General features: G+C 52.3%; 1 protein-coding gene across 1 annotated transcript in view; it reads left to right on the top strand.

Annotated features, from left to right (window-relative positions):
- The first annotated feature begins 536 nt into the window (after window positions 1-536).
- The window catches only part of KCTD16 (potassium channel tetramerization domain containing 16), a 57,025-nt gene continuing 40,590 nt past the window's right edge, over window positions 537-16,971 (top strand). Inside the window, exons 1-2 of the mRNA XM_065690451.1 lie at window positions 537-962; window positions 1,235-2,372. Coding sequence (XP_065546523.1) covers window positions 1,541-2,372 — 832 coding nt within the window. The 5' untranslated portion in view covers window positions 537-962; window positions 1,235-1,540. The remainder of the gene's footprint in view (window positions 963-1,234; window positions 2,373-16,971) is intronic.

The following is a 16,971-nucleotide window of genomic DNA, read 5'->3' on the forward strand; positions in this document are numbered from 1 at the left end:
TCCCGTTCGAGCGCCCCGAGGTGCGGGGCAGCTCCCGCCGCGCGTCGGCTCCCGGGGCTGCGGCCGCCCCGGGGACACGCGGAGCGCCAGCAGCGCGGGGCGCCCACGGTCCTGCCCCACAGCCGCGGGCGGGCGCGCCGGGAGCCCCCTCCCGCCGGGAGCCCCCGCCCCGCCCGCCCGCGTCGCCGGCTGAGACCGCGGCGGCGGCTGCGAGGAGCCGGGGAAGGCACGTCCGGGCGGCGGGCGGGCGGGGAGCGGGCGCTGCCGGCCGGAGGGGACGGGGCGGAGCGGAGCGGAGCGGAGCGGGACGAACTAAACCCGAAGTCGAGCGGGGCGGCCGCCGCCCGGCGCTGCCTCGGTGCCGGCGCTGTCCGCGGGCTGCCCCCGGCGCTCGCCCGGTCCCGGCCCGACTCCTTTAAGATGATGCAATCGGCATCGCCCGCCGCGCTCCCGGCCCCGCGCCGCTGAGCGGAGCAGCGCGGAGCCGAGCAGAGCCCCGCAGCGCCGGCAGCGGGAGCGGACCCCGGCGGAGCGGCCCCGGCGCCGGTGGCCCCGGCGGGGCGATGGCTGTGCCGCCCGCCGCGGAGCCGCCGGAGCCCCGCAGCCCTTAGCGCCGGCTGCGGGGTTTCTGCAAGTCATCTGAGGCTGCCGGAACGCGCCCCCCCCGGCCCGTGCTCCCCGGGCCCCGTCTGGTTCATTCGGGGGTTGCTGTGGGGTTTTTTCTTGCTCTCCCCATCGTGCTGTGTGCTTCGGTCTCTGTCCTCGCCTGCCACGGTTAACTTGCGACTCGGGTTAACTCTTGAGACCTCCACGGATGTCGCTAAGAGCACTTTTGCTGCCTTTGCTGTCCCTTGCTGGGATCGGATTTCGTACCCGCTGGACTCTGTGTGCCTGTCTGTGTGTTCTGAGTGTCTTGAGATTTTGCTTTCCTTTCCAAGAGCTGTGCATTGACTGTAACCAAGGTAAGGCTCGCTGTTCTTGTCCCCTCATGTGCATGTCTAAATGAGATGTTTCCTTAAAGATGAAGTATGTCTTTTCCTTTAATCGGTGGAGTCATATGTGGTCCTTCCCTTGATTAGTGGTTGTGAAAAAGCAGTGTAGAACTTGCAAGATGCCAGACCTATTTAGCAGGAGACCTGGCTTGGCTTTCTAAACTGAGCTGCTTTTCTCTGGTGCAGCTTCTGTGATGCTTAAAAGGGTAATTTGTGTCCTGTTTTGTTTTCCCTTTTGACAGACCCATGAAGGACCATAGGCTTGGCTTGACCTTGATTTTGATGGCTTTGTTGGAAGATGTAATGATGTGATTGCGTTTCGTGAAGTGATTGCTCTCCAGCCTCTGTGGCTTAGGGTAGAAGCCACTTCTGCCTCCCTGTCACTCATGGACAATTTGGGGTTTTTTTTAACAAACCTTTTGGCTGTTTTTCTTTTCTCACTTCCCCTTTGCCCCCTGTTTCTCCTCAGTGTTGGAAGCTTTATTCCACTCTTTAATGTGATTGATAGTCCTGCTGCTTCCTGCTGCTGGTTTCTGTTTTGAAGTACAATGGCTCTGAGTGGCAACTGCAGGACTTACCTTCCTTCTCGAGAGCAGGGGTCGGGGCTGCACTCCTTCCCAGAGGTCGTGGAGCTAAATGTGGGTGGCCAGGTTTACTTCACTCGCCATTCCACCTTGGTTGGCACCCCTCACTCCCTGCTCTGGAAGATGTTCACCCCAAAGAGAGACACGGCCAATGATCTGGCCAAGGACTCCAAGGGAAGATTCTTCATCGACAGAGACGGTTTCCTTTTCCGCTACATTCTGGACTATCTCAGGGACAAGCAAGTGGTTCTGCCTGACCACTTCCCAGAGAAGGGGAGGCTCAAGAGGGAGGCTGAGTACTTCCAGCTCCCAGACCTGGTCAAACTCCTGACTCCCGATGACAAGCAGCAAAGCCCTGATGATTTTTGCCACAGTGACTATGAAGAGGTCTCCCAAGGCAGTGACACAAGAATATGCCCACCCTCGTCACTCTTGCCACCTGATCGCAAGTGGGGATTCATTACCATCGGGTACCGGGGGTCCTGCACTGTGGGCAGGGAGAGCCAAGCAGATGCCAAATTCAGGAGGGTCCCGAGGATTCTGGTTTGCGGAAGGATTGCTCTGGTCAAAGAGGTCTTTGGAGAAAGTTTGAATGAAAGCAGAGACCCAGACAGGGCTCCAGAGAGGTACACCTCCAGGTTCTATCTCAAGTTCAAGCACCTGGAAAGGGCTTTCGACATGTTATCCGAGTGTGGATTCCACATGGTGGCCTGTAACTCCTCGGTGACAGCTTCCTTTGTCAACCAGTACACAGATGACAAGGTCTGGTCCAGCTACACCGAATACGTCTTCTACCGTAAGTACAAGTCATTTCTGAGGGAAACACGACCTGCTTTAAGCTGCTGCCTTCTGCTGACCGTACAGTTCTCAAAGCCCAGAGTGCAAACTGCCTCCTGCCTGCCACGCTCCGAGGCTCATTGAGACCTGGGGATGTGCTTCAGTTTGAGCTTTGGCAGTGTGAGGCGAGGCCGAGCCCGGTGGCTTGGTCCTGGCTAGGTGGCAGCACAGACTGCCAGAAGCACCCAGCCCTGGGGCTGGAGGGTGCTGCTGTCTCCGGCGGTGTAAATCACGCCTCGGACTGCCCCGCAGCCCTCGAGGCTGCGCGGGATGGAGCCTGAGCCTTGCGAAGGCCCTGCAGAGTGAATTACAGACAGTCTTCAGATGGGATTCCATTTACAAAGGTAATGGCTGCTTGGTAATAGTCAGGCGCAGTCAGCCAAGCCATCTGTCAGCAAAGCTGACACACTTGCCCGCAGGGAAGGGAAAACAAAATCCCGTCCCTGGCTGCTTTTCCACAGGGAGCCTCCTGGGAGCCGGCCGGTGTGCTCTGAAATGAGGGCTCGGGGCAGAAGGATGCGGTCGCTGTGCCGTGTTATGCAACATGCCTGGGAGAACCAAACTGGCCTCAGAATGGGAAGTACCTGCCCCCGGATCGCGTACTGTTGTGGTGATTTCACCTGACAGCTCCGGCAGGCTCATTACCTTCCTAAGTTGCTGTTCAGGTAGAGGCACTGTTACCAGTGGTAACTCCAGGGTAATTTTGATTCTATAATTCCATACCAGAACGTCATTCCACAACTGCTGTGCTTAAATATTTGAGAGGCTCATGCGGCTCTTCCTCCATTTTCATTTCAGGAGGGAGAAGGATGGGGCATTTCCCAGCCCGCTGGTAGAAATGGGCTTCAGGCAGCGGCTGCATTGGCAGTGGGGCTGGGGAAGGTGATGCTCTGCCATGGGCACTGTGTGCGGGGCTCACCAGGACAAGGCTGGTACCAAGGAGAGATGGCAAAAGTTTGGGATGAAAGATGTATTGGGAAGTGAACAGTTTGTGTGTGATACCAGAGTCAGCACCATCTACTCTGGTGTCTGGGCTCAACAGGCAGCCCTGATCTGCTTATGTAATGGTGCTTAAGTTAGCATCCTGAAGCCATCTGTATTTCTGACGTGCATAGATTTACTTAAAATTAGTTTTCTAGCTGGATTTCTTAGCAAAATGGTTCTAAGGTCATGGATCCGCTTATATTCCAACAGGGATGGATGAGTTCTGTTATTAGGCTGCTTCTGCTTGAAATCACAGTGTCTTGTACAAGTTTTAGGAGGAGAATTACTGTAGTTAAAGGAATGGATTAGGATAAATTGTGTCAGCATTTATATATAAAATAAGAAAAAAAGATGAGTTCCTTGTGGGCACCAGGGTTTGCTCGTTGAAGGGGGATGGAAGTGGGGTTTGCGTGAGTCAGCAAACACAGGCTCCATTTTTGTGTTACTCAAATTCCTACCTTTAGGGATTGCTCCCACATCGCTCCGGCCAGGGCTGGGTACCCAGAGGTGCCTTGGGAGCATTGGAGAGTTGAAGTCTAGAGTAGGTGTCACAAAATCTTCTCTCACCAGTGCAGGGGAAGCCCGATCCAGTTCAGGTTCCTGGAAACCCTTACCCAGTGCAGCAGGCTTTGCCTTTGGCTCATGCCAGTTCTGTGGACTTTTGACACTGCTGCAGTTTCAGAGATGGGTTTTCCAGAGGGTCCTTCCCCAGATAAAAGCGAAAGCAGTGGCCGTGATGCCAAACCGCTCTCGTTTAGCTCAATGCTACTCACTCTGTTGCGCTCTGTGCCATGGCTGCTGGCTCTGAAGCTGCTGGTGGGCTGCAGAGGTTCTCCAGCCATGTGCCCGGGGTCTGGCTGCAGCTGAGAGCTGGCACAGAATGCTCCGGGAGGGAAAGCACCCCCTTCCCAAGTTTCCCAATGTCAGTTCATTCCAAATTTCCCCAAATAATTTCATCTGAAACTTTGAGGACCAATAAAATTGACATCTGGTTTTCTGGTGGCATTGCAACTTCTCTGCAGCTGCTTAGCCATAGTTACTTAATTAGAAGCTGCCAACTGTGTCTACAGAAGCATTAATTCATCAGGCTGTTGTGAGCTGGTTAATGGGCCTAAGCATGGGAGGTGTCTTGTCCAAGTGGTTAGGCAGATGCAGAGGTGGCCTGTGCAGAGACATGCCATGACTCCTGTGAGGTGCATGGCCAGAAGGAGTCTTCAGAGATGGGAAAGGAAGGAGGAGGAGGAGGAAGAGAGAGAGGAAGGAGGAATAATAGAGGGAAGAATGTATTTCTGAGACACCAAATACATTGTATGCTCCAAAAGCTGCTCAGAAGGTAGATGCCTGCGGTTGACGAAGACAAAGAGCATTCTTCATGTGCAGATCCCTCTGAAAGCAGATCAGATGGTCCAAAGGGGCTGGAACCTGCAGCGGCTCACATGGGTGCAGTGTGGGCTGTTAACAGAATGGCACGATGGATGCTGTATGACGCCTTCTCCCCTTGTTCAAATTTAGGTGCTATTAAGGCTAATGGAGCTTCCGGCTCTCTGGGGAGGAGGCTTTCCCGAAGCACAGGGCACGCAGGGAGCCCAGGGAACCTGCAGCCGTTTTGCGTGGCTGCTGGGAAGGGCTGTGGATGACACTGCAATCCTCGGAGCGCCGCTCAGCTCCTCTCCAGCTTCAAACAGGGTTTGGAGGCAGGCGGTGCTGGTGTGGTACCGCTGAAATCAAACTGCTTTGGGGCACAGTTCCTGTGGGGTGGGTGGGTGGGAGGCACAGCCTGGTCCTGCTCACAGGTGGATATGGGTTGGGGAAAGGAGGTGAGGTTCTGCTCAGGCATCTGCTTTCCCTCCGCTTTCTCCTACGTCAAAGAAATTTACTCAAATTCCATGCTGGCAAAGGCTGCGTTTCAGACTTGAACCATTTTGTGGGTGCTGCCCCCTCCGCTGGTTTGATGATCTTTAGGTAAAACCTCATCTCCAAACACTGTCATTTTTGGAGAGGGTGACAGCCTGTGCTTGGATCTTCATCTTTACATGTTTCCAACCTTTGCAATGGGATGAATCAAAAGTGTGCACTTGAACATCTGGTAAATGTGGTGCTGGGGGCGGGGGGTGTTAAAGCATATGGGTTGGCTCAGCCTTCTGCAGCCTGGCCCCATTCCTGACGTCGCAGCAGCACACTCCTTTTCACCGCCTCCCATAACCTACAAACCAGCTCCTCTTGCCTCGCTCCAGTCTTGCAGCCTTGCCAGGCTGTGGTGACAGCCCTGCACGTGGATGCTGTGATTGCCAGAAGAGCGAACAAGCAGGTTGGGAGTGGAGAAGGCTTTAGCTTCAGAGAGCAGATCAGGGACAGGGCAGGCTGTGTGCTTGTGTCTGTGGAGCAGTGAGGAACTGCATGACATGGCAGTGGGATGGCATGGGGAAAACAGCATAGCAGCCCCTGTCTGGGTAGTGCTACTGCCCCCGAGCCCCTGATGCTGTGTCCCTGCTCTCTCTGAGATCAGTCACTGGTGATGACAATAATTACCTGGAGACAGAAATGCCTCCTTAATGTTTTCCCATAGGAGGAGAGGGGTTGACAAATTCTCCTTCCAGTTCAGTAGCAGAAAAGAATACAGGGATTTCAGATAAACTGTCCCTGCCCTTCCTAAGGCCGTGCTTTGAAGTCTGAGCAGGCACGAGGAAATCAGGACAGCCAGTCTGATTTGCTTAAACCTTGCCCTGCGCCAGCCACTTGCATGTCTGCACATGGGGAGCAGCTCAAGCACCTGCAGATGCTCCTGTGAGATGTTCCTGGCTCTGCAGCTCTGAAAGCCCCAGATGAATGATCAGGCTCTGGCTCCTCAAGGGCATGTGCTGCTGCCTCTGCTCGCGCTGGGGACAGTTGTAAAAGTGGGCTGCCTCACCGTACTCTTTCAAGGAGGTGCTGGCCGGGAGAGCTTTCCTCTTGCTGGTAGGAGGCTGATGTGCAGAGAAGCTCTTGAAGTAGGTTTCTGATTATCCTGGCATAAACAGAAGAATCCTCTTGGGTGGGGATGTGCAGCAGGAAGGAGATGTGAAACCCTCTGTGAACGCGCTCTGATGGCCGTCCATCGGACATGTACATCTGGGATAATCCTGGTGTTCTTTAGACAAGATGATCCACTTGGGATTAATGCAGCCGGCCGCAGCCTGTCACTTTGCATGTGTGAACAGAGCTGAAAGATCCCGTTCTGATGTACCTACCACTGACTCATAAATTAATTGTGTGGTAGAAATTTGACTAACAAAACCGAATGCTCTTGCACAGTGACACCTACAGCTGTGCTGTCAAATGGGTTACATGGGGAAGAGGAACATTGCCTGTTTTCCCCTCTCTTTGAACTGGTACTGTCATATGTTCCAGTAGTTGGTTCTGTCTGGTTTTAAATCAGTGGAGACCAAAATGACCCAAAAGTTAACAAAATAATGTCTAATCCAACGAATAACGCAAGCTGTCTTCCCTGCGGACAGGAGATGTTTCTGCTTCCAGATAATTATTGTCATCATCAGTGACTCTGGTCCATCTTGCCAAACAAAACTCCCTCTCACAGGGTTGATCATCTGCAGGCGGTGAGTCTGTAACCAGCCAAGTCTGTCAGCACATTTGTGTCAGAAGGACCTTGCTCCCAGCTTTGCTGCTCAGACTTGAGCGGCAGTTGAATTCTAACCAGTTTGTCATGGCAGGCTGAAAAGGCTGCAGAGTTTTTGATTAGGGCTATTCCACAGATGAAAAGTGCTGTTATGTATTGGAAACCAGCAGTGTCAAATCTGACAGGTAAGTCTAAGAATCTCCAGCTCAATGGGTAACTGAGGCAAAACTTGGTTAAAAAGTTGGCTGAATGTAGGACTCGGAGTTTATTCTATCAGCGTATGAACAGTGATGCTCAGGAGCCGGCAAGGATGGCATTTGGGTACTGGCCTCTGTCTCTCCCCGGTGTTCACACACAGCTGATTGTTTCATAGCCCTTTGGGTATGATCTTCATTGACTTGAATATTTGGGATTGATATTTAGCATAATTGCACAGATTTGTTGCCTGGCTGCTCCCAAATACCACTTGGCAATGCAGATCCTCCCTCTGGCGCAACACCCGTGCAGCAGCCAGGCAGATTCCTGCCAAGGAAAGCCCTTAATCCTCTGCCCCGCATCCCTGGAGGTCTCTGCAGTGCAAGGGGGGCTCTGAGCTCAGGAGGCAAAACCAGCACTGCCCGGGGAGGGTGCTGAGTGGGGTTTGATCCGGTGCTTGCGTCTTCCCTCTCTCTCCAAGCCGTGCTGAGCGCTGCGGGTGCTTCGTGCACTGCAGGCATTGGCGGGCACTGGGAATACTCGTGCAGGGTTCAGGGACGTGAGGGCCTGGCCATGGGCATGGGCTGCGGTCACGTCCTCACTGTGCCTGGCCACCACTCCTGCTGCTGCGGGACAGACCGGCACGCACTGGGGGCAGAACCCCACCGGGCACACCAGCACCACTGCCGCTCGGTGATCCAGGGGAGGCCATGGGGATTAAAGGATTAACCAGGGAGGGCTGGCACTTAGGGGGGAAGGAAAAACTCAGTGTATTTCGAACTGCAGCCTTGAGCTGGATGTTTCCTGTGCGCATGAGGTCCCAGAGCACCGTTTTGGTAGGCTGATCAGAGGAGGGGTTTGCTGTGATGTACGTGTGTGCGGGCGAGATGCATGCAACTCCAGTCGGGAGGTGCGGAAGCGGGAATGCCCAGTCTGCTGCCCTGACAGTGGTAGTGGCCGCACGGAGGGGCTCCCACCAGCCTGTTCGTGCAGCTCTCCCCAGCCTGGGCAGGTCTGGCCTGCTGTAAAACTTGCTGAAATGTGGTTGTGGTTCTCATGAAGCCAAACCCAGAAAGGGCAAAGGCGCGTAAGTCCGTGAACACAGCACAGATACTTGCCGTTCAATGCGTGGCAGCACCATATTGCGCAGGCAGACGGACACTTGCAGCAGGTTGGGTTTTTCTGTCCAGCCATCCTGCACTGGTTTAAATTTGTAACCACAACATTTTCTCAGTTTCTCCTCCTTTTTTTTTTTCCCGGCTTCTCAAGTTCAAGGCTGGCACACGGTAAATAACGGAGACAAGGAGCAAAATCTGAATTACATCTTTGCAAAGAGAAAGCGGAACCGGTTATGAAACTTGTCCAGAGATGTACAGTTTTTTGTAAAGGAGGAAAACAGGCTGAAGGGAGTAGCTCAGCTTGGTGGGATTGCTTCAGTAGTGGTGAATGAGCTGGCCAAGGAACCCTGCCTGAGTGGTTTCCCTGTGCTACTTTCAGGAGACAAGCTCTAGTTAGTACTGGAATACATAAAACATCGCTGCCGTTATTCTGCCTCCTGATGTTTGACCCAAGTGCTCAAGGAACAGTGGAGCTCAAGCTCCAGCCCTGATGATGTGTCGTTGATTTGGGAAGGGCTGGTGCCTCTCAAGTCCATGCAGAGGCAGCTCTGGGGGCTGACACATGGTATAAAGGCTCAGTGCATGAGGTGAGGTCTCCCTTTGCTGTTTCACGTCGGAGGCTGGTGTTCGTTTCTGTGCTAATGGCCTGAGGCTGCCCCAGGAACCTTGGACTTTCCTTCAGGAGTGAATGTCCCTTGGTTTTGTCCCTGTTGGTAGGATCTGGGTCAATAACACAGAGAATGAGCAGCAGTACACTGGGCATCAGAGTGGAGGGTAGGCTGTTTTCCTTAGTTTTCCCAGATTAGCCTGTTAAATAAGTTTTCTAATGATGTTTAAAGGAAAGCGAGGAGTCTGGAAGTCAGAATAGTTTTTACATTTCAGTGGCTGGGTATAAACTTTGCTGAAATACCCATAATATACGGTGTGCACTTAGGGTGCCCTCCTATTGACTGTCAGCTGTGTAGAACCATGGGCTGGTGCTGGGCTGAGCACTGCGCAGCTCCGGCAACCCCCTGGACGTAGGAAGCTGGCTCATAAATCACTTAAGTTTTTTCCAGTGCTGCTTCTGAATCTACTCACCAAGTGATCAGTGATTTATAGGAGCTCATTGATTAGCTGCTAAGGCAGCTAAAAAATTCCTCTACAGAAAATAGAGTGGAGAGAGCCCCGGTTCGCAATCCATCCTGAAAGCCTCCAGACAAACTGCTCGAAGTCTGCCTGTGGAAACCTCTGTCGCTGTTCCATGGGGCTCTGGGGCTTGTTGGAAAAAGACTGCAACATCCCCAAACCTCTCATTTCAAACAGGAAAATGACCCCACGCTTTGGAGTGTGTTTTTAGAGGAACAGGATTACTCTGAGGGAGCAGCAGCCCAAGGGATGCTCGTCCTTGCTCCGAGCTGGGGCTGCAGATGGGAATGGAGCCCCTGTGCTGCTGCCGAGTGCTAGGCTGTGGCCAGGGCCTGAAAGCCAAATTCAAAGGAAAAATTCTCTCCCTGCATATTTTGGAGGAGACGTATTTGAAGACTTCAGCTTGTATTTCCATCAAACTGAATCACAGTGTATTTTTACACCAGAATTAAATCAGGCTGAAATAGAACCCAGTGGATCATGCTGATTTTGACTGAATTTTGCACTTTAAATATTCTCAAAGCCAAAAACTGAGACCAAAGCTTGAGTGAGCAAAAGGCAAAAGCATGTCATTGGAGAGCCGGGGAAATGGGGCTGTGCTCCTACACAAGGAATTTTACCACTTTTCCTCAGCTCACAGTTTTCTCTGGTGGTGCTGGCAAGTCCAACATTTTGTTCCCTAAAGGACCAGGAGGATTGCAGAGGCTGATCCCAAGACTGGGAAGTGAAAATGGCTTCTTGCAAATTTACTGCTTGCATGCCCATAGGACAGCAGGATTACTGATCACACCTGTATCAATAATGTACTGATCACACCCGTATTGGTAATGTACTGATCACACCTGCATCAATAATGTACTGATCACACCCATATTGGTAATGTACTGATCACACCTGCATCAATAATGTACTGATCACACCCATATTGGTAATATACTGATCACACCTGCATCAATAATGTACTGATCACACCCATATTAATAATGTACTGATCACACCTGCATCAATAATGTACTGGTCACACTCATATTAATAATGTACTGATCACACCTGCATCAGTAATGTACTGATCACACCTGTATCAATAATGTGCTGATCACGCCCATATTAATAATGTACTGATCACACCTGCATCAGTAATGTACTGATCACACCTGTATCAATAATGTGCTGATCATGCCCATATTAATAATGTACTGATCACACCTGCATCAGTAATGTACTGATCACACCTGTATCAATAGTGGATGCTTTCAGGCAAAACTTGATGGGATTTTCTCTTGCAGGGTCGATGCCTTAGTGTGTTACCATATGGCAGATGAGTGTAGGCTGGGCAGGAGCAGGAAGACTGGGGCATCCGAAGAAAATGAGATCTAAACCAGTAAAGATCAATAATAAGGGATTTGATGAGTTGCTGCTTGCTTCAGAAGTACTTTGGCTTTAGTTTATTCTCTAGTTTTTAGGCGATCTCAAGGTTGGTGCAGGGAGCTGGTCCTCAAGAGCTTTCTCAATCCTGCCATCACCTCCTAAAGCACAGGACTTGTAGGTTAGAGAGGGTTTGTACTCATGGCTCGAATGAATTCTGTCATTCCCTTGGATGCTGTTTCCCCTAAGCCACAGGCAGCCCGAGGCTGTCTGTACTTTCCCTGGTGAAGCCACAATTATCAGGATGCAAAAGCGTGTGTTTCCCAGCTGGGAGCAGAGGAGTTTCTAGCTATTCTTGATTCCATTCATTTGTGAGCATTCAAGAGAACAAATCCTCCATTCTCTCAAGTCAATGCACTTGTATTACTTGAGGATTAAATCATTCCCTTCCTTCAATTCAGAGTGCAGGTAGAAAGCTGGCCTGCCTTACTTCTAGTCAACAGACAATATTAAAGATGATGATAAAAGTGCTTTCACCAGTAAAGATTTGATTAAAGAATCTGCTGCTTTAGAGTCCTGAGAGTGAAGGCAGAAGTCAAGTAATAGCATTGCATGGACACTGCCAGGGATGGGGCAGCCACAGCTTCTCTGGGCACCCTGTGCCAGCGCCTCAGCACCCTCACAGGGAAGAGCTTCTGCCTAAGAGCTCAGCTCAGCCTCCCCTCGGGCAGGTTCAAGCCATTCCCCTTGGCCTGTCCCTACAGGCCCTTGTCCCAAGCCCCTCTCCAGGTTCCCTGCAGCCCCTTCAGGCACTGGAGCTGCTCTCAGGTCTCCCCTTCAGGAGCCTTCTCCTCTCCAGGCTGCCCCAGCCCAGCTCTCTCAGCCTGGCTCCAGAGCAGAGGTCTGAGTTTGTGTATTCCCAATGAAGCAGCAGCAGACCCAGGATCACGCCACATCTGGGTTCAGCCACGGCTCCCGCAGCACTCACTGCTGCTGAGCAGAACCAGTTCTTCCCTTTACATTCCTGTTCCGACTTTGGCTGGTGGCTCTGGTACAAACATCATCATACTGGAGCTGTGTCTAAAGGCATCAATAGCTTTTCTTTGCAAGAAGATGGCCAACCTCCCAACAGCGAAGGAAGAGCCAACCTCCCCATGGTCCCTCATGGAGGCAGACTCTGCTGCGCATCTCCTGCAGCACAGCCCAGTCTTCTCCTGGGTGAAAGCTAAAAGCTACCTGGCAGGTAGTAAATAAATGATTGCAGGGAAATACACATAGATTTCTTGGGAACAAACTTAATTACATTTCATGAAGATGCCTACGTAGTTCCATTGATCAGGAGAAAAAGGATGTGTGCTCTGTCTTTAAGATTTAAGTGCTTAACAGTGTTTTGTCTTCCTCCCCTCCCTCAGTTACATTCACTTTATATCCTACAGTGGCAAGGAAATGCATTTCTGTTTTTCTTTCTTGAGGAAATTGATCCTAATCAGCACAGGACATGATATATGGGTTGTCACTCTACAGTATTGCTAAGCAAAAAAACCCAAACAGAAATGACTAAAGAAGGCTGGGCAGATATTATTTTAATTTCCATTTCAAAATGGATTTTTTCCCACTAGGACCAATAAAAAGGAAGCAGAGGCTTTCAACAGCCTCTCCAGCTATAATTAGTTAAAAGAGGGTATGAATCTTGCAAGGCTCATTTAGCAAGGTAGGTTTTTTTAGACACTTCACAAGATGTTTTTTTGCCATTGAGTCCAAACTCTTCCCTGAATTCACAATCCCAACCACCCCGGGGGGTGCTGGGATCTCAGCATCTCCTCTTCCATCCGTCACAGAGGCAGCCAGGGGGTGACCCCATGGGCCTGACAGAGGTGCAGAAGGACCAGCGAGTCCCAGCCACCTCCATGGCCCAGCAAAGGCTTGTGCCAAGGGACCTGAAGCTCACCCCAGCAGTGGTGGATCCCTCCTCTGGAAGGGCTCTGCTGGGGCTGCCAGCTCTGCAGGGTGGCAAACGTGCTGCTGTGCTTGAGAACAAAACATCCCACGGGAACCCCCAGGATTCCTTCCTTTTGCTTGTCACTCCTTGGATGTCCTGCCCAAACGGCCTCTTTACATTAGGGCTGTGCGGGCAGCCCCCGGAGCACAAATGTCCTGGGCCTGTCCCCCGCACCCCACGGGGAGCAGCAAACACCTGGGTGCAGTTTGCTCCAGGTTGGCTGCTTTTCCTTCCCCAGATCACTACAGCAGAGCAGCAAGTTGTGTGGTGCAGGAGGCGGCTGCGTCCCTGCTCGCGTGGTCGTGCTTTGGCATACTGGTACAGTATTAAAGTCCCAATTGAACAGATGGTGTCAGGATTTCAACTCGAGCTGCAGATGGTCCAAGGAGTGAACTTGCACACTTGTTATTTTTATTTGAAACAGGTTAAGAACAAATTACTTTTCGACTATTGTTGTTACTGCGCTACTTGTCCTTTTTCTTTCACTCTGTGTGCGTGTGTGCATTTATGTGTGTGGCTGTGACATAGAATCATAGAATACAGCCTGGTTTGGGTTGGAAGGGACCTTAAAGCTCCTCCAGCTCCAACCCCTGCCCCGGGCAGGGACCCCTTCCACTGGAGCAGCTTGCTCCAAGCCCCTGTGTCCAACCTGGCCTTGAGCACTGCCAGGGATGGGGCAGCCACAGCTTCTCTGGGCACCCTGTGCCAGCGCCTCAGCACCCTCCCAGGGAAGAGCTTCTGCCTAAGAGCTCAGCTCAGCCTCCCCTTGGGCAGGTTCAAGCCATTCCCCTTGGCCTGTCCGTACAGGCCCTTGTCCCAAGCCCCTCTCCAGGTTTCCTGCAGCCCCTTCAGGCACTGGAGCTGCTCTCAGGTCTCCCCTTCAGGAGCCTTCTCTTCTCCAGGCTGAAATTTCTGGGTTAATTTAATAGAAAAACATCTCTGCCGCTGCCAGTCGTTGATGCCCATGTGCACACCTCACACCCACTGCATGGCACTGATTTTCCTGTACAGATCCCAGTGTCACAGAGCCCCTGCACGCATTCTCTGTGCTGTTTCTCCCACCCCATGTCCCACACTCGGGGAGGTTCTGACCATATGTTCCAGGCTGTCTCCGTGTGCCAGCCTCCGTCCTGCTCTGGCGGCGTGCCTGCGGGGGCTGCACTGGGACATCTTCCCGGGGGTGAGGCTGACGTGGCTGCTGCTCCTCCTCCTCTCTGGGCTGTTTGCTGCGGGCAGCTGGGCACAGGGCAGCCCGTGCCTGCCTCTGGTGCTGGGGGTTAACTGGGAGCCCAGCCCAGGGAGCAGAGTCCCAGTGCCTCCTGCTCTGAAACGCACTGCAGGTATCTGGGCTCTTCAGACTGGGGAAAACGTTTCCCAAGGGTTAGATCATCGAGTGCGTGTCTGCCCAGCTTGCTTCCAATAAGGGAACTCATTTCTGAGGCCTGACTGTGATCCAGTGGCTGGACCTGCAAAGATCGGTCTTGGCCTGTTACCTGTCCTGGATGCATTCCACGTGTTCATCCGGCCATGCCGCTGCAGGGAGGGTTTCCACGAAACATGCTGCAAACTCATGGCAGAAGGGCAAAGCCTCCAGTTGCAGGTGTAGGTATAATAAGGTTCATTTATTCCTCCCTCGTGCCTGCTGCCATTACTCATTCCTCTCGCATGCAAATGTACCCATCTCCCTGCTGCTCATCAAGCCCACGGTGGTTTAGAAGACACTATTCCCGTTCTTAAACCACAGTGGGTCTGGGATGGAGGCACCTTCCCACAGCAGGGACCCCTCACCCAGGGACCTGGCACCCAGGGACCCCAGCTCCCCCCATGGAGCCCTCGGTTCCAGTTAGTTCTGCTTCCTGGGCAGCTGGTGCAGGATGTGAAGGGCTTCGGTGGGCTGGAGGGTGCAGCGGGGCTGGCTGGGGGCCGCGGGGACACGGGGGCAAGCTGCAGACCAGAGCACTGCTGGAGCGAGATGCCCATGGGGCTGGTGTGTCCCCTCTTGCTGGGGCGGCCGCGCTGATGCAGAGAGGGCTTTTGGGATCCCCTGGAGGTGCGCCACGTGTTTCTGATAATTAGTGTTTTCCATAATTATCGTGCATAATGACATTGACCGAGAAGGCCGTGCCATAGCCAGAGGGGCTTGAGCTGGTTTGGTTTTCCCTGCAGTCCCCGGCAGGCTGTGCGCAGCGCTGGGGCTGCCGCTCGGCCTCTCCTCTGCTCGGCTGCTCGAGAGCTGATGGGAACAGGGTGAGTGGGGATGAGTGATGAATATTTCATAGGGAGCATTGCAGCACCGTGTATGAGAGCAGCTCCATCGCGTCCTCGCAGCTGCCTCCTTGCTTTAAGACAGCGGGGTTTTGTCTCCCCGGTTACCTGCAGGGGAAAGGACAGGCACGTTGCGCTGATCCCCTTGTGGCACGCCCCAGATGGCTTGAAATCAAACCCGGACCGGGAACCAGTGTCAGTACAGCTGCTTGTGTTAATACAGCCATAAACCCAAACCTGAACTCCGGTGTCATGTTCCCAGTGTCCCCTGGACCATTTGGTGACATAAACCATAGTGCGGGGGAAAGGGAAATCTTCCTGTACCCAGATTTCCTGCACCTCACCCTGCCGTGTTTCTCCATGGCATGGAGTCATTTTTCTTTCCAAGCAAGTATGTAATGGTCTGTAAAGTGTATGGCACAACAAGTAAACTATTAGGCAGGATGTGTTTGCTCAGCTGTAGTGACAACTTCAGTTACACGCTGTGTTTTTGTTTGCAGATGAAGTTTTCCAGAGCCATAGCTATAGGACAGATTAAATATTGTTTGAAAAAGTGATCAGAGATTTTGTTTGCAGTCATGCTGGGGCTCTTCTCTAAATATTGGAAGCATTTTAAGTTGCTTTGTATTGATAATGGCATTGTAATGCCTTTTCTTGCTTGTACAGCTCGTCGGTGTTTTAATGTGCTTATTCCCAAGGGATGAAGTAACTGAAGAGAACAGATTAACTTAAACCTTAAAGAATGTTCCGTGAGGGAAAATCACATTTCCTTTCAAACGGCTTTGCAGAAGGCTATTAGGTATTAGACTGTTTGTGTTTCTCACTGCTGTCCATGGCCAGCGCGTGGTTATCAGTGTCCTACTGTGACGCCCAAGTCAGATACAGGAACATGCCTGAGCCAAAGCAGGGATGTCTCAGGAGCCTCTCAGGTTGTTCCCACCATGTCCTCCCCGTGGGCCTGGGGTGGGAGGGTTGTGCTGAAAGGGGGCACCCTGGCCTCTGCTGTGCCCCCCTGCACTGTGCGGCTGCCAGGGCTCAGGGGAGGCAGGCTGGAGCCATGGACCTGAACAGCACCGTGTTCAACCTAAGGCCTTTTCTTGTGCTCCTATCTGAAAACGCAGACCAGGGGATGCTTGTGTATGTGGTGAAGTGCTCATCCGTGGTTTTGCCTGTCACAATACGCCCCATCATCTTCTGCACCAACTCGGTGCACAGCGACACAGCCACTTTGGGAAGACAGGTCAGGTTTGATAGATTCATGGAGATATGGCTTGCCAAAAGCTGTTTGCGTGTACAGGAGTCACAGTTTTACTGAGCTGCTCTGAACATGTCCACCTGGATATACCCTTATATAAAACAACCCCCTTCCGCAGGACAGGGACACGTCACATCTGTCCCCGGAGGAGACCAGATCCATCTGACAGCTCTTGCTCATCAGGCCTTCGAGCCGACATGTGCTACCCACAGGTCCTGAGTAAAACCCAGGAAGGCCTTGGTGGCTGGGGGAGCAGGGTTGCTGTGCCCCTTCACCAGCACTGCTCAGATGATTTCAGTGAGACCTTTACATTCTTTCCAGGCTTTGTGGCTGCAGTTTTATTTGGTGTGTATGCACAGCCCGATCCCAGTGTGCCAAATAACCCATGTATTTATTGGACCCTCCCAAACCGATCAGAAACACAGAGCTAGCTTCTACAACAAGGAGAGGTTTCCTTGTGCTTAGAAGCACTGTTTCAATGTAGGATGATGCAAAACCTCTCTTGTCATTGTGCTTTCTCCTTAACAGCTTATTACTGAGCATTAAAAGCCCACTCAGTGTGCTTTCCCTAGGAATGCATCACCAGCATCCCAAATAGGATGTGTGACGTGGACCAGCAGCTCTTTAAAACAATGC

The sequence above is a fragment of the Lathamus discolor genome, chromosome 10, assembly GCF_037157495.1.
Source record: "Lathamus discolor isolate bLatDis1 chromosome 10, bLatDis1.hap1, whole genome shotgun sequence".
NCBI classification, from domain to species: domain Eukaryota; kingdom Metazoa; phylum Chordata; class Aves; order Psittaciformes; family Psittacidae; genus Lathamus; species Lathamus discolor.